Raw genomic sequence first — 27,222 nt, forward strand, 5'->3', positions numbered from 1 at the left:
AGTTACATACTGCAGCTTTAATATAGCTTGGATTTTGAGAAAATATAGTTTTACAAAAAACGCGGTTGTCATGCTCGTTTGTTTCCTGTCGGTGTGGTGTGATGTTTGCAGATTGACTCTGAACTTGCTGCAGTGGCTGGAAAAATATGGTTGGGTTCTACCTTTGCCAGATGGTGGTGTGGACTGTGCCGCCGTGTACTACCCTGCAGAGGCAGTGAAAGCGCTCCCTTTGACTATAATGGGTACATAATTACTGCGGAGTCCGTTCGGTGGCGGAACGGAGACGCAAGCGATGTAAATTGGAGGTTATGTAACACAGGTCGTATTGTTATCAAGTGCAGGTAGTAAAGGCTGCAGCTGTCCTGAGTGCCTCGCCGTTGTATAGTAGTGCTGCTTTGCCAACTAGACATTTTTGCGCTGGAGTGTTTTCATGGTAATATGATGTTTTGTTTTCCTGTCAAAGTGGAAAAAGTCTCCTGAACTTTTATCCCTGGCTTCCTTGGCTGATAGTGTCACAGGACAACGGGGTCAGTGAGTGCAGAACACTGTACATTGGCTTTTTAAATTCATTTTTCTCCCTGTGTGGGATGTGGGGGCAGAGGGCAGCTGTCAGCTTTTGCAACCCTTGTGCACTGCAAAAAAAAAAAAAAAAAAAAAAAAACATTTCCAATCCTTTATCCAAAACGCTAATGAGAAGCACACAGCGGAGGAAAGGGAGATAGTTGGATGAATGTTGAGGTCATGGCTGTGTGAATGCTTGAAGGAGGAAGTCTGTGATAGATCACAGAGGAAGGAAAACAGACGTCTACCTCTCAGCATCCTTACCCTGCAGTGACCTGGAAATGCATCTGAGAAGACCTGCATACATATCCGTCCTTCAGCATTCCTCAGGAGAACTAAGTAAAGCCACATAAATAGAGGCAGACCAAAAGACAGGCTCTAAAAAAAAAAAAAAAAAACACCATCGCAGATGAGAATAGCAAATCTGTGATAGCATATGTAGAGACAGTTATTGTTGAACTAATCAGCCGTGGCTCAGACAGGAAATGATAAGTTACACACGTGACTCTATTTGTGGTTGAGAGAGAGTAAATGTATGAGTAATCACTAAAAGCATTTTACACAGGTTACTAAACACACACTGGGAAAGTCAGCTACTTATAGCACAAGCACATAATAAACAACTTTAAATTAGATCCAACAGAGAAACTTGGCTGGAAATAAATCCGTGTGAGTGTTTTATGCTGTTTTTTTTCTTATTAATCTCATCTGTGCTCTGGATCACATCTCAGAGCTATGCAAAGAGCCTCCACAGAAGAGGCTGCTGTCTGAAGCCTGGCTTTTACGCCTGAGCATTGACACTGAACACTGAATGAGCTCTACTATTGGTTGTGTGTAGAAGCTACAACTTTCTCCACCATGTCTTCACGCTGTTCTTGCCAAGACCAATATGGCTTATTCATTGTTTGGAATTGACAAAGGGTGAACGGTTAATGTGACGCTGCTGGGTCCAGATGTTGGTTTGGAAGGGATGTTTTGCGCAGTTTTATGCAGCACAATGTGTTTGTCCTTTCTTAAGAGTCGAGACTGCTTGCTGACAATAGGAAGTTTTTTTTAGTTTTTTTTTAGTTTACTCGACCAGTCAGCTGTGGATTATGTGGCTAAACCTGCTTATTTTATTCACAAAGGTTCAATCAGTTAATTTTGAAAACAGTTATCCTTCTGCTATTAGATCCTGAGTTTACACTTGGTTTTGTTTTCTAAATTTTTACCTGTCAAACTTTACTGCAAACATTTGTGCTATTTTATTCACGTGTTGCTGTCAGGTGTGTTCCTACTAGTGCAACATCATATTGCTAGGAGTGTGAGTTTTTTTAGTCAGTTGCTACAGTTTGAAATGTATTGTATCGATTGTCAAAGAAAAGCCTTGCGTCAGTTTTGTGAAGATAAAATGATGTTGGAAGCTGGAAGAAAGCACAACTCATTTGAAAAGTGTAGGCTTCAGAGCCTCTGTGTGATTTATTTTTATTGATACACCAGTTTTGGATGGGATGCTCTTCCGTGCAGAGCAATCAGTTTTATGATAAACTTTAACAAAAAATCCCAATCTACTGCAAAGATGAAAGAATAAACAGATGGTGGAAGTGCAGAAACCCACCATTGACAGAGAAAAATCATAGGCAGCAGATATAATACCCTTTGGCAGCAGCACTGTGGTTTGACAGCTATGAAAGTGGTAGGGAAAAACCTATTTTACAAGCACAGAGAGTCAAGTGGCACCATATTTTTTTCCTTTACATAGGACTTTCAATCCTGTGACGTTCATAAGGTCACAAAGGTTCTTGAGACCATGAGGATGTCTTAACGCGGTGCAGAGACAGACTGGCTAACACGACGGGCTGCATGAGAGCGTACAGTACAAATTTATCTCACATATTTCATAAGTTGTCTTACAAATCCTAGAAATCCATTTTGTTGTTTTGCCCAGGAGGACCTTCTAAGACAGATTTTAATTAATAGTGCAATCCACTGTCTAAATGTTCCAAATAAACTTTACAAAATTGTCTGCTGGCCAAGAATCTGCTTCGAGTAGAGCTCAAAAGATGCAGCTGCAGACTTTAACAAGCACAGGATCTTTTTTTTTTTCTTCTGCCACATCGATTTCTGCAGGCTTTTGTTTATTACCCACGTGTTTTTGCTTTGATTTTAGTGTTAGCTTTTCAACAAACTTCTTGCATAAGTGGGGGGTGGGGGTTTATCCAGTCGTACACAAACACAGCACACATAAATAAAAGTTGTTTTTAATTACGCTGTGTGAAGATACTTAAAACATTCTAACACGCTGATATTTGTTTCCTTGCAGGGGAATCCACGTATCTGAATGACCACGGACCACCGGCTCAGAGAGTAAGTCCTTATCTGGTACAAACGATTGCTATCCCTTGATCTTTCTTTCCCCCTCCTCCCCGAGCCACCTATCTCTGATATGTTACCCTGCAGTTGAATCCAGCTAAGTCAAGGAAGGTGAGGGGTTAGGTTTGTGTGAAGGAGTTGCATGCGAACTCCATAAATACCAGTGGGACCTGCCTTCACAGCTACAGTAATGCTTTGAATGCACTGACACAAACACCGAGGGAGAGGCTGACACAGGGGCCTTGTATCCATCCAGCTGCATGTCTGCAGGACTGTCTTTCCTCTGAGCCCCCTCTTTCTCTCTTTGCCAACTGCCTTCTCGTGCCATCTGACCCTTGTTTATTGACAGCATCTTTAATCAGTCGCTCCATTTTTACCTCATTTTGTTCCAGTACAATCTCTTTCTTTTACTCCGTTCTTCATGCTTGATTGGGGTTGCTGTTTAGGGGGTGCAATGTTGAAAATCATTAACTGAAGACAGTAATGAGGTTTTGTTTGTAGCTGCTGAAACCAGCTGTTGCTTTTATTTTAGATCACATCTGGGTTTTATGTTTCAGTACGTGTTTTAAAAACCTGCTTTGCATTCAGACGAGCCAATCAACCACATCCCTTGTGTCATGCAGCCGCATACACTCGGAAAAGTGTTATTTGTTAAGCAAACTAATGGAATACGGCGGAGATGGGGATTTGATGCTTTCTTATCATTTGAAACAAGCAATTTACAATTGTGAAATTCACATGCGTTTGTAGGATTCAGACCAATCTATAAAATGCATGTTTTATAAAGCCAAAATTATTTTGAAGAGATTTTAAAGTAAAAGCTCAACTTGAGGCGTCTGACTATATTATTCATGACAATCATTGAAACACAGAAGCCGATCTGTGTTGAGCTATCAAAGAAAATTGTGATTTTGTTTTTTCACAATGTTTCTGAAACCAGATGAGAGTTGTTCCGAAAAATAATTCCTTTGTCTTTCCAGTCAAAGACTTCGATTAAGTGATGACGGCCAGCCGAGTGGGCATATTTTATGACTGTGGGAAGAAACTAGTGTTTGGGTTTAATGCTTTTTCTTTTAAGTGAGTAAAGAACAAGATTATTTTTAACAATAACAACAAACTGGCAAATAAATACATCAATGAAATCTCTAAGACGCCGCCACAGGAGGCTAATTGCACCGGAGTGGAGTGTTCTTCTTTATATGTCTCTGTCAAACCTAAAATGAAGTTGCAAGCCCCCCAGAGTACGCAGTGAAACAATTCCATATCTAGTGATAGCATGAAAGCCTGCAGAAACAAAAATCCTGTCCACTGTTTGAACTTCTTGCTGAATGCAGCCTCACTATTGAGATTTTGGAAAAAAAAAAGTTATCGCGTAATAAAATCCAATTTTTAAACTTGCACTCACTGATTCACTTAGGCATTTTTCTAAGAACGTATCCCTGCATTAGGTTGAGCCTATGACTTTACTTTGACTTGAAATGAGAGCGCAGACATTACCACAATACATACATCTTCCAGATGCACAGACTTGATTGACAGTTGTTCCAAAATAGCTGCATGCCATTGACCGACTGATTCCTCCTACCCTTTGCTATCCCCAGAGAGACATTAATGGTGGCCCGCTGGTGGCGCGTGGTACATTAACCACATCTCTCATTATCCTTTTGTTGACATGCCCTCATGCAGTTGGAGCTGATCGGGAGTGTCGACAGCGGCCTGATGTCGGAGAGCATGTGCGACCAGAAAGAAGGCTGTGGTTCTGGTTAATGTGGGGAAAGATTCAAAATCGAGATGAAAGTCCAATGTAAATGAGAGCATATGGAAAAACCACACTTCATCCAGAATAGCGCTATAAGGCTTTTTGTGTGTGGCCATGTTCCTTGAATGTCCAATCTACAATTTTGTGGATGTTTGCATGCATATATTTTCACTTTTTTTTTACCTTTCGAGAAAAATATATTGTTAGTGTTAAAACAAACCTTTCTGATTACGTTTTATTCTGACATTGAGTTGTTTTCTCAGGCAATTACATCAATAACTGCTAAATTACCTGTTGATGCTGAGACACAAGAACTGCTAAGAACTGCCAAAGCTACAGACACTCTGCCTTTCTTGTTCTGCTTTCTGTAAAAACAGGAAATGCTTTGAATTTCCACTCTTCCCACAGCTGTAACCTAAACATGCAGTTCTTCCCTTGGCTCACAGTGGAAGAAAACTGACCCCAGATCAGGTCTAGCTAAAATATGCAGAGACTCACTTTTCGCTCTCAGGCGGCTTTGTATCAGTAACAGCTGCTATGGATTTCCAGGGAAAGTGGTTATGATACGGGGGTCAGTGAGCCGTCTTTCTTTGCCCAAACAGCGTGACATGTGACAATGTTTCAAAAAAACCCCAAAGTTACTTGGATCTTTGAGTGTAGATGTGTAAACAGGGCTCTAATTTTAGAAAAGTGAAGACAAAAGAAAGGGTACGACAGTAAGATCTCTGGAAAGACTACTCCTCTTCCCGAAAATCTGCATATGGTTAGCTGAAACACGTTACCACAACAAAAGTCAGACTGGAATAAATCTCATCAGATGCAAAATCAAAAACAGCCTTGTTATATTTTACTTTTTGATTTCCCTAAATACACCAGAAACTGAATATCTTCCTTTCAGCAGATATTTCTCAAAGCATGTTCTAGGAAAACTACACCTTGAAGAACAGGAACAATGACTCACAAATAGAAAAATTGCCCTCCTTTTGTCTGTTGTCAGTGTTGACAGGAGATTTGCTCTTTTCATAGAGTCCCTGGTTGTTCTTCCAGCATTACACACGTTTGAAGCAGTCATTTGTGGTAATATCTGCAGGGAATGATGTCTTGCAAAACACTGCATGTGTTTTACCAGCCTTAAGCTTAGATGTCTGTTGTCATTTGGCAAACACAGAGGAATGTTGTGTGTGATCTCCAGGGAAACTGTCTCTGAGCTGATTTCCCAAAACTAGTCTACCTACAGCTATCGCACTTAGAAACTGTAAGAACAAAGCATCTCCTTGCTACAGTTGGTCAGAAAGAGTTTTGTCAACATATATGCTGGCACAAGTCTGCAAGGAATATTTTCTTTAATTTGGGAAGGCTTGTCTGAGAGTAGCTTTTGGAAACGTGGGGGAACAAAAAAACATAACATGAAAAAAAGGTGTTAAAAAATATCATCGTCTTAAGATTTTGTCCTTTCATGTAATTTCATAGTGTTGATTGGATTAAACCAGAATGGGGGCCTTGCTGAGCTGTTCAATTTTACATTTGAACAAGATGAGAAAGAAAAACAATATGTGTTTTGTTTTTTGTTTTTTTGCCACTGTAGCTTAAGTAATTGTTTGTTGTTTGATTCAACCCATAAAACTACATGGTTACTTTACAAGCTCTATGAACCCACATATATTTGATTGGAATGATCAGCTTTTAAATGAGGAAGAGAATAAAAGGAAATAATTTCAACCTGCATTATGCTGAATTGTCAACTTTTGCTAATTCTTTGAGAAGCTCAGTCTTTTTTTTTTAAATCTCCTATAAATCTTTTTATTTTTCAAACATATATTTCTCATTCTGTCTTTAAAAATGATTAATCAGCTTGCAAAGCTGTAATTTGAAGTCTAGGTATTTGTTTAACTAGTGCATTTGGGCTTAAAGATGGCATGTTTGACATGTCTTTGTTAAGGCAGAAGTAACAAAGCTTTTTTTAAATTTATGAATCATAACTGAACTGCTTTTTATTACTGGTGAGTCATGATGTGTGTGCGTGCTTGCTGTAGCTTGTGAGTGTGAGACGAAAAAGAAAACTGTCAGTTTTGTTTTGCTGTGCAGTTTCTGACTCACCGAGTTCAAGGAAAGAAAGAACATATGAATAAGACAGAAGAAGAAACCTTTGCCTCTGTGCACTGCTGTAGCTTAAATGCAGTGTGTTGCAACTTTGGCCGAGTCTCTAAACTTTTTACATCAATAGATTTTTTTCCCCACATGGCTGGCTACTCAAAGACATCTGCAATTACTAATTACAACATAGTGGTCGCACATTTAAACAGCAAAAGATGCTTACATAAAATACGGAAATGTTATTGAATAATGCAATGATTTGTTTGTTCTTCTCTCTCTGTGCCTTTGTTTTCCTGTGTGTGTCTACAGGCGCTCCCGTTTCCCAGCCAGGTGATTTATAACCGTGTGGGGAAGTGCGGCAGCCGGACAGTGGTCATCTTACTGAGGCTTTTGGCTGAAAAGCATAAGTTCAACCTCGTCTCTTCTGACATCCATAATAAGACACGTCTCATGAAACAAGAACAGGTGAGAGATGTGAAGGAGAACATTTATAACAAGATATTAAATCCCCAGCCCGTACACTAATAATTGGTGTACTTGTTTGCATAAAAAGCCTCTAAATTTATCCTGTGCTTTATCTCCAATTTAGAAGGGGAGGTTTATACTTTCATCAGCAAATTATTTAAGCGATTTCAGTGTAAAATAGTTTGTTTTTTTTTCACTTGTATTTATTAAAAAAACACATGGTGATCGGAAGGGATTGGGTTTTTTTTTCCCGCTAGAAACTGCATCATAAGCAGCTTTTATTAACACTATTTGTTAATTCGAGTCATATTACCAGATGTTGACCCAGACGTTTTAGCTTTAGAAGAAAACTGAATTATCCCCATGTGATTTCCAGTTAAATGTTTTCAGCATTCTGCTTCTAACTTGTGTGCAATGCGCTCTTGAGAAATCCATATGAGAAAAAAAAAAAAAGCTTACTCACGTATTCATGGGGGACTGATGTAGCACTGACTCATAGCCATGATGCTACTGGTTGCCTTATTCATGAAAAAGGTTACAGTTAGATTCAGATGATTCTAATTATATAAAGCAATTACTGACTGATTTGGTGTAAATGTTAAGCTAATATTGGAACAGTGACTTGTTTACGTATTTGTCAAACTCTAAATTCCTCTTGCGCATGTTGTGTCCTAACACCATTAGGCTGATTAGGCTTCTGCACAGAAAACATCTCAGTGAACGGTCCAGAAGAGTGTGAATATTCTCATGTCATAACAAGCCTGTTTGGTGCTTGTGTGCAATCCTATAAAAGCCACCTTAATCTCTTGTGTTTATGTGCCCGAGTACTTTAGTGCATGTTGACTTATGCAAACGCAGATGCACATTGCCCTGACTTTAGAGCTCGTACTCTCATCAGCTGAGGTTCCGGCTCATCGGTGCAGCTTTTGACGGTTTTCCTGGTGACACTTTGATCAGAATGTTAACCATTGTGTCTGCGGTCGATGATTTTTGCATGAAAGTAGCTAATTTATTTTTGCACTTTCACATCTCCTTTTCGTATGCTGTAAAGAGATTATTGACGTCTTCTTGGTTCCCAGGGCGCAGAAAAGTAGACAAATTTCCTGGAAGGAATGGAAAACAAAAAAAAAGGCTCAAAATGAAGCAACTAGGAAGAGCCAGCTGTTTTGAATTAATGTCAAAGCTGGTTTTCTTCTTTTGAATAATCGGTAAATTTGTGCTCTGCAGGCATCGGGGGAACCAGATCCTCAGAGTAGGAACTGGATGTTGCTTGTTTACTGATAATTGGATAACACATGTCACAATGCATGTCAGGACATTGAATTATTTTTAACATGTTTAAAACTAAATTGTATGGGAGTGTGTTCCTTCAGTGCAGCCCCTTACAAAAGTATTCACACTCTTTGAACGTTTTAATATGTGGGACTTTATGTAACCTGGCAGGAAGTTGTGGATAATTAGAAATTGAAAAATGTTGCATTGTTTTTAAATGTGTTACAAATAAAAATCTGAAAGGTGTTGCATGCATTTGTATTAAGGAGTTGCACACAAGAAGCAATCCTTACAGATTTTCACAAGCCATGAAGGGGGTACAGCAAACATTTCAAAGATGAACTGATCCAATAAAACCAACTCTGTACTTTTTACCCCAAAAAACTTGAGACTTGACTAGCAGCATGTTTATCTGCACTTGAGCTACTTCTCAAATAATACACAACAGTTTGAAAAAACCTTGTTAATATCTAAAAATAGTGAAAATAAATGTACAATAGGTCTTTAACTGTTGTGTGGAGATTGAGTTATGGGAAAGAAAGAGCAGCAGTCAAAACTTTGTAATTTTATACTTTTCTGTTCCTCTGATGAGCCCCGTGAAGATACCGCTGGTCTTCAATTAGGAGGGGGAAGTGCAGGTATGCCTGGAATCCTTCACTTTCTCCCTTCAGCCTTTCCTGGGGAATTAGAGGAGGGAGTGCTGGACACACGCACAGACACACAGACTAGGGGGTTGGCCAGCAAACAGACACGGAGACATACTTGCACATTTTCTTACTAAATGTTCCCCAAGGCACTCTGTGTCAACTCTGAGATGAAGGAAGAGGTTTAATAAAAAGTCATAAACATTTTTCTTTTTTTTGTGTGTGTCTATTAAAAGCAACACAATATGTTAAAGTATTGATCACGGGGGTGGGTAGATGCAGAAAAAATATATACTACAGCACTAATGAAGGCTTTATATTATGTTTTATGGCACATGAAATCCATAAAGCGTGGAAACGGGGTTAGTGGAAATGTACTGGCTTCATAGAAAAGAGGGAGAGTGTGAAGCCTGAATCTGACTGGAGCCTCTGAATGACTGCCTTGGGTACATAAACAAGTATACATATTGCTGTTGCTATCCAAATAGTGTTGCCATGACATAACAAGTGTCTGTATAAGAACAGAAAATGCAAACAGTTCTCCAGCCGACCCGCTCTCGTTTAACACGGAGTTTTGTGTAAAAGTTGAAAAATGTTCTTTGGAGAGAGATTTGATGAAGAAAGGAAGTGTGGCTGTGTCGCAAAGAGAGAGAACCAAAAGTATAACTTTTAACACTCTGTGGGTTACGAGCCCAAGCGTCGACGTATTTCGTTTGAAATTTATCTGACAGACCAAATCAAATTGGCACATATACGAAGGTAGAAGGAGAAAATAATGCAGTTTTAACATTCTTATTGCAATTAAAAATATAGAAACATATATTTAGTTGATTTTACTTTATCCTGACAAAAAAAAAATCTAATGAAGGTAGCTGCCTTCAGAGACAAATCATCCAGTAATTATGGTGCTTTTTTTGTATAATCTAACGCATGTAAAAAAAAATTACAGTTGTTTTGTAAGGCCTTCAGTGGTGTCGGACCTGTCAGAGAGAATAATTCAACCAGTGCGTCCTTCCTTCACACTCAGCTTGCTGCTGCCTGTCTCCTCTTAAGCAGCTACACTTGTTCTTACGTGGAGCTCCTAGGCCTGTTCCAGAGGAATGCTTTGTTGAAAGTCTTCTAGTTCAGTGACCGGCCACATCCTGTTGCTCTCCTTACTTTCCTGTTGAAGCCAAAATACTAAGAAAGATTTGTCAACTTAACAAGTAATACCCTGGAGTCATGTCGTGTTCATTTCTTGACCATTTCCATCGCGCTGCCGCGATGCATAATTCATAAAAGCAGGTGTTGCATTATGGCAGGAAATCAGGCTAAGAATTTAGACGACATACCACATGTAGATAATGCACATCTGATCTAAACGCTCGTTCTTTTAGGGAAAATGTCAAGCTTTCCTTTCGCTGAGTGACCCCTAACATGCTGCTCAAGCTTTTATTGCCCCAGTATTGGATCGCTACAATCCATTATGTGTTGGCATGGGCCAGGTGGAGTTGATTCAGAAAGCTGCAGCCAGATTTCTGAGTGGTGCACATAAACAGAAACATGTTACACCATTTTTGGCAACATAACACTGGGTTCCTGTCTGAAGCGCAATTTACCATGAAATTCTGCTACTCAAATGCAAAGAGCACCAACTTTCATGTCAAACCTGCTGCTTTTCATACGCCCTGCTTGCAGGTGTGTCCAGATTCGTGTCCAGGGCTACTTTTCGAAGAATTGCCCTTCTAAATATCATCACAATCTGTATTTTAAACGGTTTCAGTGCTATTATCTATATTGGAAAGATTGTTAAGAATGGGTCACCATATCGTAATTTTAAGCAGGGAATTTGTATTCTTCCCTTAAGTATTTTTATTTTTTTTATTTTATAATAAGCTGACTTAAGTCTGGCTTCAGATAACATCTGAAGGGCATCAGTATTTCCCGAGATTCTAGGCAATAAGGCAACCGGTTCCAATTGTAGTTGGTATTTAAATTGCCCCTGAATTTCACAACTGAAAGGAAAAAACAATTCTTCTAAGCATTTCCCCTTTCTTCAATCAAATACAATGCATTCCCTGTTTTGCAGAGAAGCACCTTTTGCTGCATATTGTGCTGCATTACTCCAATATGGAACTATTTAGGTGAGGAATGACTTCATATTTGGATTCATTTTCACAGACCTCAGTCCAAGATCCCTGAATCTGGTGCGTTCTGGCTGCTTCTTGCAAATTTCTCCAAGCAAACCTGGAAAGCCCCAAGGGTTCTTCTTTTGTCGTGTGAATAACACAAGACAGAAAATATGTGAGAAGCATATTGCAAAAGAATCAGGACGTTATGATTGTTTCACTAGTATGAAATTAGTTTGAATGTAACAACTTGTGTCAGGTAAACCGATGCTAGGTTTTTGACTCAGTTACTTAGTCTTGTTAAAAACACCACGGCAAAGATTAGTTTATTTCCGTTTTGAGTGTTAATGACTAGTGGAAATCCCCAGAATGTTTTGTAAAATTACTATTGCTCATTTTAGAACACCTGTAGAAGAGTGTAGCTATATTAGTTTATCTATTTAACTGTACATAAATACACCTGCAACTCCATCCATCCATCCATCCATTTTCTGAACACCCTTGTCCCTCAGTGGGGTCGGGAGGGGTGCTGGTGCCTATCTCCAGCTAACGTTCCGGGCGAGAGGCGGGGTCGCCTGCAACTCACACAATAAAAGTCAAAATCTCTCAAAGCATGACCACCTGCCATAATTCTTTTTATAGGTGCCAGCTTAATCAGCTTCATTTCTGTGGCCTTTCGTGATACCAAATAAATCAAAATAGCTGTTTCCTCTGTGTGAATAAAACATTTATTTTGGCAAATACCTCAGTGGAAATTCACATTTAATTATGCGGATTAGTTTTAGGACTTTATTCGTTGCCGTCTACACAAGGAAGTCAACTTATTTTGTTTTAAAATAGATTTGGTAATTTCATAAAATATTTTTTTGGGAAAATGGCAAAACAAGATCCACATCCTAGTCTTCAGTGTATATCTGATTTTATTTATATCTACCCCTTTTGGCATTCTTAATAAACATCAGAACAATTAATATTTTGCATGTGTCCTACTTTTTTTGTGTCTTTCAAACTTATCTGGCTCTCAAAAAAGAAAAGGAATTTAAAAGGGAAAAGGAGTTGTACAAACTTTGTTGTAAGAAAAATAAATAAATAAATGAATAACTGTGTGTGTGTGTGTGTGTGTGTGTGTGTGTGTGCGTGTGTGTGTGTGTGTGTGTGTGTGGCTCTTGGGCAGGTGGATCTAGTGAAAAACATCAGTAAGATCCCTCAGCCATTTCTCTACACAAGACATGTTCACTTCATGAATTTCACCAGGTACAGTGGAGCAGCAACAGAATAAAAAGCTAACCAACATTGTTTATTAACACTTCTTGGCTAATATGCAGTATTCAAGATATTAGTTTTTTTTTTCTTCTTCTTCTTCTTTTTTTCAGGTTCAGGATAGAGCAGCCTGTCTACATCAACATAATCCGGGATCCCATAAGCCGGTTCCTCTCCAACTATTTCTTCCGTCGCTTTGGTGATTGGAGAGGGGAGCAGAACCACCTCATCCGAACACCAGGGATGAAAGATGATGAGCGATACCTAGTGAGTACTTTGGTTTCAGCAGTCGGGACTTCAAAATCATTTCAGCTTAAGCTGCACTACAAAGTTCGCTTAACTGATTTTTTTTTTTTTTTAAATCTCAATTCTTGTAAGGTTTAGTGCACATTTGATTATGCTAAAAAAAATGTGAGAGAAAACAATCCTGTCTGATTAATGGATATGGAGTTTTATGCTTTCTGAAGTCGAAATGTTTTTGTGTCTCACCAGTCTTAGCTAAATGCTCGACCCCGTCTAAGGTTCACAGCCAGGTTTGGCTTCTAAAACAGTCAGCTTCTGTGAATAATGAGGACGCTTCCTTTTGACAGATGGAGAGTCAGTGCTAGTTAGTGTTTTCCTGCATGTGATTTCATGTCCTCAGATGTGGAAATATATCCGTCGCTGCCACTGCTGCAGGCTGATGAGGTTTAAGCAAACCTCGGTGACTGACGCTGTTTCTGCACTTCCTACCTGACCAACTTTCTGTCATGTTCTCTTTGATGGTGGATGTTTGATTGAGAGATGCGGCTCATTTTTCTTGATTGTGTGGAGTTTACCTTCGTCTGGCAACTGCTTTTTACAGGTCCTTTGCTTTTCTTGGGTTTGCCTCCAAACCTTGTGTTTAATGTCACCTCACAAGTTTCTTTAAGGTGATTTTAGCTAAACACGTCTTTATGACTTAACCTCTTTAATTTATGTCTAAATCAAAGCGCACTTCATTTCTGAAGGCTGTCTGGAACGGCCCATTTTACTGATTTTAGTACAACCAAATATAAAGCATATTGCTACTTTAGTTTTTAAATGAAAACCATGTGTTTAATTAAAGCCTATTTTTCCACAGAATAAATGACGTCCCTGACTGAACTCCATGCTGCTTCAATTTATAACCCCTTTCAAATTAATGAAATAATTAACAACAGAAAATTAGCAGCAGGTGGGGTTGTTTTGTGATAATTTCTTTTCTACTATGCCCACTAGGAAATGAAAGGCTTTGTGGAAATATGATTCGCCGTAACGGTAATAAAACTGCACAACTTATTTGCAAAACACTAAACTGGAGCCTTTGAGGAGAGAGCTGACTTTCTTATCATTTTTGTTTTAATCCCACATTTTCTGTTGGTTTTTCTAAGGAATCTATTTTTAGTCACATCTAATGAGCCAAGCCAGAACTGTATCTCGCAGCATTCCTTCTCTCTTTCTGCCATTTATCCCGGTCCCAGTTTCCACAAGCCCATTAACTCTCCTATTGACATTGGCGAGATCAATTTTACAGATGCTTATTATTCAAAAAGCTAATGCATTCAGAATGTTCAACACGCTGTTGCTGTATGTTTGTGCTGTGAGTGATTTTCTCTTTCTCTCTCTCTCTCTCTCTCTCTCTCTCTCTCTCTCTCTCTCTCTCTCTCGGCATTAATGGTGCTTTGAGATAGGGTTCGGCGCTATGATAGCCTGAAGTTCTGCAGAGATATGAACTGAAACAGACATGCTAATGTCTGATTCCAGCGTGGCGTTCATGTAAACTCTAATTATACAGCGCTTTGACACTAAAAGGTCTTTGAAGATGTTCCAGAAGCAGGAAATACTGTGTTACCATTCATACAGATCCTGGAGGTATGTCTTTAATGTGGATGCCTAGGTTATCTGAGAGTAGTTAGCGTCTCACTAGCAGAAAAATAAAAATAAGCACATTTAATGTGGAAAATAGGATGAAACCCACTCAGAAAAAGCATCTTCGGAATCTAACCCTTGGCAACACTAAAGGATGCCTTGCACCAACCACCTAATTGCAGCGAGGCGTAGCACAGATGTTCTTAGGCTGAGAAAATATTGACAGAGTAAATAATTGCTGCATACAAAAAGCAGCTAATTAAAAAAAAGTTTCAAGTCACAACTTGATGTCAGCCTTTATATCAAATCATAACAAAGCAAGGCATGCATTTTAATTACAGACCTCATCTACACCAGGACAGCTGGTTTACAGAAAAAAAAAAATCATTATGTTTTTTTTAATGAGTTTTGACACTTCCTTTGATATTATGTATATTTATTTTTATCTAATCATAATTGGCAATTACAATTTTCAACCTATCTAATTATTATGCCAGCCTGATCATACATTCATGTCAGAGTCCGAGACTATAAGAAGGGTCATCCTCAAAAGGCTAACGAGAGCGGCAGTAAACGTCGGCCTGGCTTGAGTCAGACTGGATGTAATTAAGTGTTGCACTGTTTTCCCTGGAGTGAGGCCATGTGAGTTGAGTTATTAAAGTATGCAGACTACAGGGGCCCCTTCCTACAGTTTAGGGGGAATAGGAAGCTGTGTTGTTATACAAAGTTACCTGTTCTTTCAAAGTCCCATTTGGAGTTTGCGACAAGTCATATTAGGGACTAATAACTAACTTGTGGAAGAAGGAGCTGTGGTCAGAGACAAAAATGTAGATTTTGACTTGCAGACAAGGTGCAAGGCGTTAAAGAAAACTAACGCATGAAATCATCTCAAGCCCTCAATGCTCATGGTGAAACATGGTGGTGCCAGAAGCATGCTGTGGATATGATTTTCTTTAGCAGGGACCAGGAACCTGGTGAGAAATGATGGGAAAATGAACAGAGTTAAATACAGGGCAATCATAGAGGAAACCTTGTTAGAGCCTGTTCTCTAATGGCAGTAGAGTATATGTATTTATTTTTTGTAAAGTGACAAATTATGAAGTTGTTCAAGGTGTTTGGAAGACTTTTGCATAGCACTGTATCAATTCCGACCAGGAGATTATTGTTCTTGACAGAGAATCGGCATTCTTTCCCAGCCATGTCAGCAATCAAAGTTTAAAGTTGTATCAGATGTATCCCCCCGGCTGGTGTGTGTCAGCCTTCGCTGCCCTCCCCCTGGCCGAATTTCAGAGGTGTCAATGAAAGAACACTGTCAGTCTGCCTGCAGGGACCAAAAGGAACCCTATGCATATGTTGCAGAGACATTCCTGTGGTCCAACTGGATTTTCCCTCAGTCTACACTCCCCTCTTTATACACATGAGCTATCCTTTACAAAGTGATGTAATAGTTACTTGACCTCATGACATATACACCTCAGATAAGCATCTGTCCTTTCGGGGCATTCATAATCTGTAATAATCTGAGTTTTTCAGATTACTTGCCAAGTTCTCTCTTTAGGTTTGCTTCATCTCATTAAACAACTTATAAAACAATAAAATATAGAGGGAATAGCTGATTGTAGCTGTGTTTCTGTTACAAATGTGCAAAGATCTTCGCTTATGCAATAACTTGCTAACGTGAAGAATCCTACTTCTGCTGGTCCATGCGATTATTCATACAAAATAGCAGCAACGGATTTAAGCACATGCAATATATTCAAAGTTCAGCCCCGGTGCTTGCGCTCATTAACTATTAGTCATCAGTGGAGGCAGGGTTGTCTTATTCAGGGGATGGAGCAACAAGCCCTTTATATTCGAAAGCTCCGTTTTGGGGAAATTGTTGTCAGCAATTTTACAGAAGAGCAACAGGCCTAACACTTTAGAATGATACAACTTTTCATGAATTGTGCAGTGTGACACCTCCGCTAGAGACAGCTGCACAAACTAGAGCTCAAACTTTGTGAAGCGACAGAGAATAAATGAAATAGACCTGGGCAGTTCTCACTGTTGAAAGACACTCGTCTGATCACGAGATTCCCACGCTAACTGAAAAATCATCTGCTTCCAATTAAACTGTCAGTTACAAGAACCTTGAAAAAAATAATTGCGCCCATAAAGAAAGAGGCTTTACTAACATGAATCCTGCCTCAACAAGCCTTGACATTGGGAACACTAAGACATTGTCTCCCTCGTCTCTACGGTTGCCTAATTTGTGACCAACTCACAAAATTTGCTTTCTTATTAATATCGGGTACTGAAATTCCATATTTTCAGATTTTTTTTTTTTTTGGTCCAAAAGATGACGTAAAATGATTTCCCTGGAAGACTTTAATACCTCTAACCTGTCATGAGGACTCTTGTTTCCTCATGGACCCATTGACTTACATGCAAGTGTTTTGGGGGTGACAATTAAGAGGTTAATTAGAACTTTGACTTGGTAGTGTTGAATGAAATCAAAGAAAGTTATCTTCAAATTCTGCACTTATGTTTTTAAAAATATCCTACTGCATTACTGTTATGGCCTATATGCATTTGATTTAAAAAAAAAGAAAAAAAAAAAAGTTGTCCTCAATATTATTAAAATTGTTTATATGTGACTGCTGACTGCTGCGACAGGCACGTTAGATAATGGGTAGTCGGGTCTTTGACAAATGAAAATCCGTGACAAAAGCAAAGCCTTGCACACGTCCTCATCGATAGAATTTCATGAAGTCATGTACATGAGATTTGTGCTGTTGTCAATGATTGATCAGATAAACCTCTGAGGCTGTGCTTCCTCCACTGCCCTCTTGTGGTACAAAGATCATTTCAGCTTACTACATCCCTAAAGAAGCCTTTCTATGCTGTACACATTTGGTGCCTGCTGCAACCATGTTTTAAATACTGCATTTTAACTTATGTTTATTCATACCCTCAAAGCTTGAATGTGGTATTGCATTGTTAAAGGTAATGTAGACACTTTTAAATAGGGAACTAAGAGAAGTTCTACTCCTTATTTGTGTCCAAAAATAAATGATCAAAAAAAGAAACATTGGTGATATTACAAGTTTGATTCACGTTGTGTTCCTGAAATCGCACAATGACTTCAAAAAGTTCATAATGCAATAAAAAAAAAGGCTGCTTGAGTTAAATACACATTTTTAAAAAAATGATTTATCAGGACCTTGAATTGCTGTTTGAGATTGCATGAGGATGTCCCAAATCCAGGGTGGTGTTAAAATTGAAACAACAGCCAACTTGTTATTAGTGCAAACATGACCTGAATAGCCCAGTGCTCCAGTGTTGAACTCTTTCTTAGAGGTCTTCTGGGCTTTTGTTGTAATTTCAATGAAGAGTTTCCCCCTTACTTACTTCATTGGTAACCAGGAAGTCTTAGTTCCTGTGCACCTTACTAAGAATAGTCTGTCACAAAGTTCACAAAACCCCGACAGCTCATTGCTGAATCAGAAATAAACTGGTCTATAAAATGATGTATCTAGATCTTTGTTGGACAATTTCGCTCATATGGTCTTATCTTACTTTTTTTTTATCAGTCGTATAAAACCTAAAGAAGATCAACTAATTTATTTATTTATTTATTTTTATTTATTTATTTATTTTTTTGCTTCTTCGTATGTTTTCCAGGCCAGTGATTTTTATGTGGTAGTGCTTTTTTTTTCTTTTTTTTTTGGCTTAAGGCAATTAATCACGTTTTATATTTCTTAAATGCCACTCACTAGCTCTCATAGAAACCAAACTCTCCAAAACAAAGCCTGTTCATCCGTAGGTCTTTTACATCATTCCCTCATCAGCAGCTGGAATCATTTGGGAAAGGCCAGAGTTCTGGTTCTGTCTACTCAGCTAAGTCCTCAGCTAAGTGACATAGATTCTCAGCATCTACGTCATTCTCGGTGCTGATTTCGATAAATGACTCAGTTGAGCTCTGCTATTAGAAATTATTCCAAAGTGGTGATTAAAAGGACCAGCTTTGAGGACATGTTTACAGTTGTATCTATTTTGATAGAATAAGTCTGTTACCAACCTTTGTTCTGTGTCTGAAGCATGAGCATGAGTTCTTTTGGGATATCCTGCCAAGCAAAGCTTCCTAGAGTGTTTTGTTTCTCAAGACTTGTTTCCATACTTGTTTCAATACTTACGTCACTTGACATGGATTTGACTCCAGGTTCCACAGCATTCAGCGGCTGGCCTGCTTCACTGCTGCATGTGTGTTTTTAATATTTGTTTGTGTTTCCCCGTGTCATTTTTTAATAATGTCCAAATTCAGGTAGAAAAGCCACGACTCTCCCTGCTTGCCACGCGTCCGACATCTAAACTGTGAAATCTCTTTGTGTGTTCTACTGATTTTTTGTTGTTACTGATAGTAGCTGAAGGGCTGACTTTATCTTCTTGCACATAATGATGTTTTGTAAAGCGCTTTGGCTCACCATTGTGAGGCTGGCTGGGTTTTACCAAAGCGAAGCACTCCATCTAGTGGATAAAGCCGGCAACAACAACAAAAAAAAGAAAAAAAAAACAAAAAACGTAGAAATAAGAGCTTCAAAACTAACGTTATTGTGTTTGCCTACTTTCAGGATATAAATGTGTGCATTCTAGAGAATTACCCTGAGTGCTCCAATCCTCGAGTTTTCTACATCATCCCCTATTTCTGTGGACAACACCCTAAGTGCAGGTAGATTTACAGCTTTGGGAATCTTTCACTTCAATTCGTTCGACATAAATATATTTGACTGCTCACTTTTACTACTCGGATGTCTCACAGAGAGCCTGGGGTGTGGGCTTTGGAGAGGGCCAAGCAGAATGTGTTGGAGAACTACCTCCTTGTGGGCATCTTGGAGGAGCTGGAGGATGTTCTGCTTATGCTGGAGAGACTCTTACCCCATTACTTTTCTGGAGTACTTGACATTTATAAGAGTCCAGGTTGGTGCAAACTGATAAATGTCATGATGTTTGTTATTCTTAAAATAAGACTAGAGGCAAAGTGCAACAAAATTAGGTGTATGGGAAGTGAGTAAAATACATACTGGAGTCATATGTGACTGTTTAGTTTCAGGAAGCTTACCCATGTTTCCTGAGTAGAGGACCTTGGAGGAAAGTGCATATGCTCACGCCATTCTTTCCTAAATGATGTTCACGACAGATATAAAAATATAAAAAATAATAATAATTTCCTGCTGAAAACAATGGACTGTTGAGTCCTGCTTCACTTTACACCAACATCAGCATCCAGGCATGGTAATTTCATTCATTCATCAAAAATCTGATGAAATTAGCCATTTCAGCATCCTTATTAAATAAAAAAAAAAAAAATACAATTGTTTTGCTAATTAAGCTTGATATGTGTAAACAAAAAAAGTTTTAGCAAGTGGTTTATTAAATGAATCAACTGTATTAACTGACTTTTTTTCCCTTTTTTTTTTTTACCCTTTTCCCTATCAAAGAATATCGAAAAATGGGAAACCTGACTGGCACGGTCAGAAAACATACGCCTACTCTGGAGGCCCTGCAGGTGTTGTATCACCGCATGCGCTACGAGTACGAGTTCTACGACTTCATCCGTGATCAGTTTCACCTTATGAAGAAGAAAATTGGCCTGAGATCCACCTCTCGCCCGCCTGTCTACCCGCCTGATTTCTTGCGCGAGCTGGCCCTTCGAACACCTGAACCTTTAGATGAAGATGAGGAGCTAGACTCGGACCTGGAGGATGCCAACAGCTGGCTGGTTCATCCCTGAGGACTGTGTAAACAGTGGATAAAGCCAAACAATAGAGTCGACTAAAACTGGCTAAGGAAAAGCAGGAGGCAGCCAGAGGAATAGTGGCAGCATGTGCCATCTTTTGGATGTTGGCACCTTTACTTTGGAGAGTTCGGTTTTTCCGTCTTCAAGCTCTTATTATGAAAGGCCCAGCACTTTGGACTTAAGCAACTGAAAGAAACAAAAATTATCTATTTAAAAACTGGACAAGGACAGATGGGAATAACTACAGGCTCAAATTATTTCATGATCGGTTTTACTGGAGCTTGTTATGAGGATTTTATGATCTCAAATGCTATAATCTCCAGGAGAGATTAGCGGACAATTTAATGTGTTGGGATATACACTAAATGTTGAAGAGGACTTCAGAGACATTTCCAATCAGACTTTTATTTTATAAAAGTGCTGATTTAATTAAAAAAAATGACTTGGAGGGTGGGGAGGGAGTGCCAAAAGTATTGTATGTATATTAGCTGTCCAGGACTGTTATAAGTGCCAAATCTCATTAGGATTTCCAGTAACTGTGAGACAGGAAGCTTTGGGATCACAGTTGGTAACAGTTGCATTAAGTTAAGTCAGTTGTTATAAGATGTTTATAACATTTTAAGGAATTGTCAAATGTTACAAGGTATGAATGAGGGTTAAACCATACACATCTATTATGAATTCAGAGAATTCCACCTAGATGTACATGAATGACTGAGTTTGACCTCGCCAACAGAGTAATTTAGAGTAGTTTTGTTATTTGGGAAATACAATTCTTTGGCAGTATGTCAGCGGTTTGAGTCGCATGCTAAAAGCATTAGGGAGCCTCATTTGTAATCCAAAGGTGAAAAGAAATCAGAGATAACCAAATAACAGTGTTCTGCTGTGATGCTTTTTTTTAAATCTGTATAAATATCCTGCAGGGTTTTTTTGTGTGTGTGTGTGTGTGAAATAATGCTTTGTGAACATCTGCAGCAAAATGAGGGATTTGATCAAAACTGGATAACATTTTGCCTTTTATTTTGACTCGGTTATGTAGTGGTGAATGATATTTGCTTGCAAGGCATGGAAGTGTTTGTGTGCTCTTTTGTGTTTTAGAGAGTACTGAATTCTTAAAGTGGCGTTCTTTAAAAGATTATAAGCAGTTAATATCTCACCCACAGTAAAAACTCTCTATATATCTTAATTTAGCGTTTTCTGGATTTCCTGTTACTACAGGCAAAGGCTAATGGCTAAGCAGAACTGGTCAGGCACCAAAGGATTTTACGGCAACTGAAATCTCAACTGAATTTTTAGATCACCTGAGAAACCTTCAACTTTCTTTAGGTTTGCTTGGCTTTTGTTATTTACAGAGGAGTCGATTTAATGAAGCTCAGAGATGTTGCATCACCAATAATGTTCCTGTATCAAACAAGTACTTAGATCAGAGATGGTCACATTTCCAGACAACATGCATGAAAGAAAATGTAATGCAAATCAATTAAAATGTCTGATTTGCAAACTTTATTTTTCTATAAGGTTGTGACAGATGTTTCACACAGGTAAATATTATTGGTGCTTCAGCTCTTATACTAACTATTTTGTTTATAGTAAATAAAGACACCCACCAAAGGCTGTTAACTGCTTAGGATCTTTGAAAAGAGCCACATTAAAAAAATAAAAATAAAAAATCTGAACTTGAGTTATCTGTTTAAGTCAGCTCACAGTAACTTTTTTTTATTTTTATTTTTTTTTTATCATTTTGCAATAGCTACTGGTAGAAGTAGTATAAAATCCACATAGCCATAAGCTAACATGTCAACTACAGACTTAACCTACTCCTCATAACTCCCATCACCTGTCCTCTTGGTATTGTTGCATTTATGTTTTAAGTGTTTTATTTCATATCGATTTAATTTATTATTTTGTAATCATTTGCATTCAAGATAAAATTCTCAGGAAGGAAAACAGTGTTTAGTGTGTATCATGTCTCTCAAAGTGATGAGACTGTACATGCCATTTCAATGTGTCTACAGGGGAAAACTGGTTCGTAATAAATTTGTTTCATCATTTAAGGCCTTTGAGATAAATGCCCTTTGAATTTGCAGCTTTTTTTTTTCTGCTAAGGATATATTTTTGCAAACATGATTTTTTTTTGTTGTTGTGGCTATCCTGCTCTGATTGCTCCGCCTTATCTCATTTTATCAAAGCTCTATACAGGTCTCTTTTCCACAAAGAAGGAAGAACTTATACCATAATGCCACTTCCTGTTATTTTCTTTCTTAAAACATCTTTTTTTTTTTCAGTAGACATCCTTTTATACCGATGCTTTAGACTTTATGAAGGGACCTTTTATGACTGTGAGTTTAATGTATAAACAGATAATACTGTTCTATGAGTCAGATCCAGTGTTAAAGAAAAAAAAAGTGTTGAACCTGTAAAATGCTGTGAAGATAAAAAAAAAATATCAGATTTGAGGGAAAGATCCGAAGCTGTTAATGAAAAGGCACACAATTTCTGTCACAGTCTGAATATGGAGTCTGATATAAAAGATTGAAACAGCTTGCTTGATGGGATAGGCCTTAAAGGGGAGAAAGAAAAGTGTTGTCCCAACCCACTGTTCTTCAGTTTATTTAGATCAGGGAATGATGTGTTGCTGTTGAAGATATTTTTTGCCTGTTTCATGTTGTCCGTCAGGTTCTTTTTTGGCGATTTCCTGATTCCACAGAACCGGCAGTAATAAGGAATGCGCGTGGCTAGTGGAATTTAACATTTTCTTGTTTTTATGCTTTTTCCGTTTCCTGTTCCAGTACAGTGTAATTTCTGTATGCTGCGTTAATTTCCATCAGTGGACAGAAGGAGCGGTTAGCATTTAAGCCCCAACTGTAGCAGACGTCTTTAAATTTTTCCATCCACACAAATGTAAGCACTGGTACGGACTTTTCAGGTGATCCATGTGCAGTTTTCCACTCGGAGGCTGAATACAAAGATTTACTTCATGTGAAAGGTGGTGCAGAGAGAGTGACCTTTCCGCTACTGCTGCAGTTGAACTTCGTCTGCTGCAACAAACAGGAGACACAGTAGGTGAGATGATCACAAAAGAGTATAAACTAATTATTTCACCAAATAGCTGTGTCTCTTTACTTCTTTTTTGTTCTAGCAGAAGACATTGAAATAAGCTGTGGATGTGGTATTTACAAAACAGTCTTTATTTAGATTTATTTTTCTCTTCTCGATACCATTGTAAAATATGTTCCCCAAAGCAGAAACATAAATAAAATTGAACAACAAATCGACGACAGGCATGAGGAGGAATATATCCTTGGTGTATTTCTCTTTTACGATAAAAACAATGGCAATGAAGCCATTTGTGATGTTTGTAGATCTGACTTCTGAGCACCAATGCTTCAATTTCATAATTTACCTCCCTAATGCTCTGTACGGCTATAGGAAGCCATACATCACCTCAACACGGCAGTTTGTTCCTGGATTTGGTCCAAACATCTGGAGATTATATCCTGGCTCCTGAACACAGTAATGACGTGCATATCCTTGAGTATGTCAGGCATACAGATTGCAAACAGAAATACCAGCATGAGAAAAACTGAACCAAAGTTCTCAACAACAGATTAAACTAGAAAACATACCCACATGTACAACTCGTAAACCTGTCGGAGGGATCAAGGCCAAGGAAGTAATGAGTCAAACTGATGTTAAACTGTAATACTTTTAAATTGTTCACAGTAGTCTGAATGCCCTGAGATTAATTAGTTAAAAAAAAGGCACTTTTCCTATTATGATACATTCCACAGTGCAAACAGGCTAAACTATATCTCAAATAACTTACTTGTACAGCAATTAGTCCATTTTGTTTTAACTTAAATAATTACAATAAATGTAATTCTGCAGGCATCTCTATCCGTCCAACCATTGTAGTCTTTAAAAATCAGCGTCAAGTACAAAAATAATACTAAAATTGTTCTGACCCTTTAAGTATTATTCGTTTTCCTGTGGTCTCAGAATATGTACTTAAAATTCACACATCCACACTGTTTCATTGATCAAACATTGACCCAGTATTTAAGCAGAAGACGTTGAGTTGTAAAGTCCTCAGGGCCCCATTTTGTACTGAATTGTTGGTCAAACAAAAATGTCCACAAAAAAACAAACCTTAGCTACAATGATTTGATGAAAGCTTTTTTTTTTTTTTTTCCACCAGTACAGTAAACCAGTGACGGCTTGTTTGTCTCTCATTCTTCAGTTCTTTTCCTCCTGTGGCCTGGTTTCCCAGCAGCGTGAAATCTCAGGCCTTAGCTTCATGTTGGTTTAGCTCCATCCCATCCCCGGCATCTTTGTTGCCAGGGCTTGAATTCTTCTTTCTGGGGTTGCTTCCAAGAGATTCAGCCTCTTCCAAAGTGGTGGGGAGAGGTTCGCCCAAGGTTTCGGGTAAGAGCAAAGTAAGCACTCCAATTGCGAATGCCAGGATTCCTACAATGAGCTGAAAAAAAGATGGTAAAAGTATATCTTTTGTTGAAAAAGCATATAAAATGAGATTATTGTGACAAGAGGGACACAGACTATGATGCATTTAAATTACACTTCAACAACACCTGCTAACAAATTTCCTTAACAGGATGCTGAGCTCTGTGAAAGCAACATTTGGTTTTATTAACAGATAAAGGCAAACAGGTTTTTAAAAACGGTTCTGCCTTCCTGATGTTTCCTAATTATGTTAATGGAGTTAATTAAAGACATATGCATCCTTGTGGAATCTGTAATAGTCACTTGGATTTGGTGCAAAAAGATGTAAATGAAAAAGGAAACAGAACTCTTTTGCTAGAATGTTAAGCATTCTGACTTGTCTGAAGTGCTTGCAAAAAAAAAGAAAAAGAAAAAAGAAAAGGTCATACCTGAGGTAGATAGACCCAGACTTCAACCAGGTAAACACAAAAAGGAGCCACAATACTGCCAACACGACACATCATGCTGCCGCTACCTACTGCCAGGGTCCTGCAGAGGGAGCATCCACGCACAATGGATTAAAATATTTAACTCATTCCAGAAGGACCAAATCAAGACAACAGCATTGCCATTGGTGCCATCCTTATTGACCGCCAGCAAAAATGTATGAGCATCATTGATTGCAGCAATTTTCGTAGAGTTATGGAACCTGAATAAGAGATCTTTCCTAAATTTGCAAGGTGTTTCTATGAGGAAATAGCTGTAAAAGGAAGCCATATATTGTCATATGTTTTGTGTATGTTAGAATTTTTTTGTTTTGGGTTTTTTTTCCCTCACCTGATGACAGTAGGGTAAAGCTCGCAGGTGTACAGGTAGATGAGGCCAAAGGCAATCGCCACAGCAAACTTTCCAATCATACTAAGAGCAATGGCCAGAGAATCTATTTCCTAAAGGTCAGGTTAGGTAAAGTTTGTTGATAGGAGACAAAAAAAAAAATGGAAAAAGACTGTAAGAAACAAGTGACATATTCATAATCTCACATTATAAACAAAGACTTTAGCTTGCTATATTACATGCAACTTTTTTTATTTCTTAGAATAAAGCTAGACTTTTGAACTTACAGACTCACTGATTGACCAACATAATTCATCTCAACATGCAAGAGGGGTTTGAAAATCACTTATTATGTGATCTATGGCAACATGAGTTTCTATTTGTAGGCTCTCGCATTACAAATAGGTGAAGGTTCAGACTACAAGTGATTTATTTGCAATGAAAGCTGACCACAATATTGAGCAATGCTGACCAAAGTTTTCCTGCTCTGCTTTTTAGAAGTGATTAAAGCATCAATGTAGACTATTGATATCTCTAATTTACACAATAATGCTGTTTTGCTTGGCATAAATAAATCAACATTTATTCTTTTTACTTTTTTGTAAAGATTGTTTATTCATCTGGATACTTATTAGGCATAGAAATCAAAATGTAATTTCACTTACTTTAAAGAACTTTTTTTTTTCTAATCTGTTTTTAACCAGGTATTTGCTTAGAAAATGTACTAAGCAAACTAGCAATATAATAGTGTTCTGGATCATGATATTAATTTCTCCACTCTATTTGGAAGAATCTAAAATGAGGTGCTGTTTAAAAAAAAAAACTGAATTGTTTTATGCATACATCCTGAATGCACATGGGTGTTTAAAGTGTAAACACTAATTAGCCAATGATGTTTTGAGAAACATCTTACTATTGAGTTCAGGCTTTTTGCAGAAAGAAATGAAGCTATGTAACTGGCTTTAGCTGTCTGTAGGCATAAAACAAAAAACTACAGACTAAAAGCAAAAATAAATTGCACTGCATTGGCCTCATTGCACCAATGTGTGCTGCTGTGCAAAAATATGTTTTTGGGAACTGAGCTGAGTAATTGTATCTCCTTTAGTCTGATGCAACATGCAGACACAATTGAAAACGCTGGCAGAGGATTGTATGATTTAATGCTGCCAAATGTTTTTTTTTTTTTTTTTTTTTTTTTCTGTCCGCCCTGAATTCAGTAAAGCTAAATTTGGGTTGTATTGATGTGGTGAACAAACAGTCACTTTATCTAGCATATGTGGTGTTGGTGCTGTAACATGCTACACACTGAGCTGTTTACAGTAAAGCAGTCTTCTCCAGTAATCTTATTTCTGTCAAAGAGGTCACTTGTGAAAGGTGGGAGTGTTTCTCCAAATTTCCCCTAAAAGTCTAAACATAGTGCTAACTATGTCGCAAAAGCCATTGGTTGAAATTTTCAGTTTAAAAACATACAAGTGGTTTTTGTGAAACCACTTAGAACAGATCATATGTTAGACTTTACACCTCTCTGCTGTGTCTGCACTGTCAGTAAAAGCACACATAGTAGCCAAGGTAATGCAGCTCTTCTTTTTGTATAGTTTTCACAGTTGTGTTGTCTAACCTTAGCGGTTTAGCTCATTAATTGGCGTTTTTGCAGCCTTTAATTTTTTCTCCTTAATACATCAGACAAAATGTGGAAAAAGTGGCATAGATCTGCCTGATTTCCAGCTTGATCAACCTGACAAATGTCTGTCATTGGAAACTCCAAAGAGAGACAGAGTAGGATTTTCA

General features: G+C 38.2%; 1 protein-coding gene and 1 long non-coding RNA gene across 3 annotated transcripts in view; one reads left to right on the forward strand and one right to left on the reverse strand.

Moving 5' to 3' along the window:
- Positions 1-22,218, forward strand: part of LOC106949015 (uronyl 2-sulfotransferase-like) — a 49,474-nt gene extending 27,256 nt beyond the window's left edge. Inside the window, exons 2-8 of the mRNA XM_015034971.1 lie at positions 2,864-2,907; positions 7,076-7,231; positions 12,430-12,509; positions 12,629-12,782; positions 18,995-19,092; positions 19,183-19,340; positions 19,862-22,218. Coding sequence (XP_014890457.1) covers positions 2,864-2,907; positions 7,076-7,231; positions 12,430-12,509; positions 12,629-12,782; positions 18,995-19,092; positions 19,183-19,340; positions 19,862-20,154 — 983 coding nt within the window. The 3' untranslated portion in view covers positions 20,155-22,218. The remainder of the gene's footprint in view (positions 1-2,863; positions 2,908-7,075; positions 7,232-12,429; positions 12,510-12,628; positions 12,783-18,994; positions 19,093-19,182; positions 19,341-19,861) is intronic.
- Positions 21,100-27,178, reverse strand: LOC106949016 (uncharacterized). 2 transcript variants are annotated; one of them, XR_001425303.1, is made up of 4 exons: positions 25,438-27,178; positions 25,050-25,149; positions 21,573-24,637; positions 21,100-21,341 (listed from the first exon to the last, which is right to left on the reverse strand). It is a non-coding gene; the product is annotated as an uncharacterized LOC106949016 (long non-coding RNA). The 2 variants fall into 2 exon arrangements; XR_001425302.1 differs by having other exon boundaries at positions 21,100-24,637; positions 25,438-27,163.
- Positions 27,179-27,222: the final 44 nt, after the last annotated feature.

This window comes from Poecilia latipinna, unplaced genomic scaffold (assembly GCF_001443285.1).
Source record: "Poecilia latipinna isolate Pla-1442-1.1 unplaced genomic scaffold, P_latipinna-1.0 Scaffold318, whole genome shotgun sequence".
Lineage (NCBI taxonomy): Eukaryota > Metazoa > Chordata > Actinopteri > Cyprinodontiformes > Poeciliidae > Poecilia > Poecilia latipinna.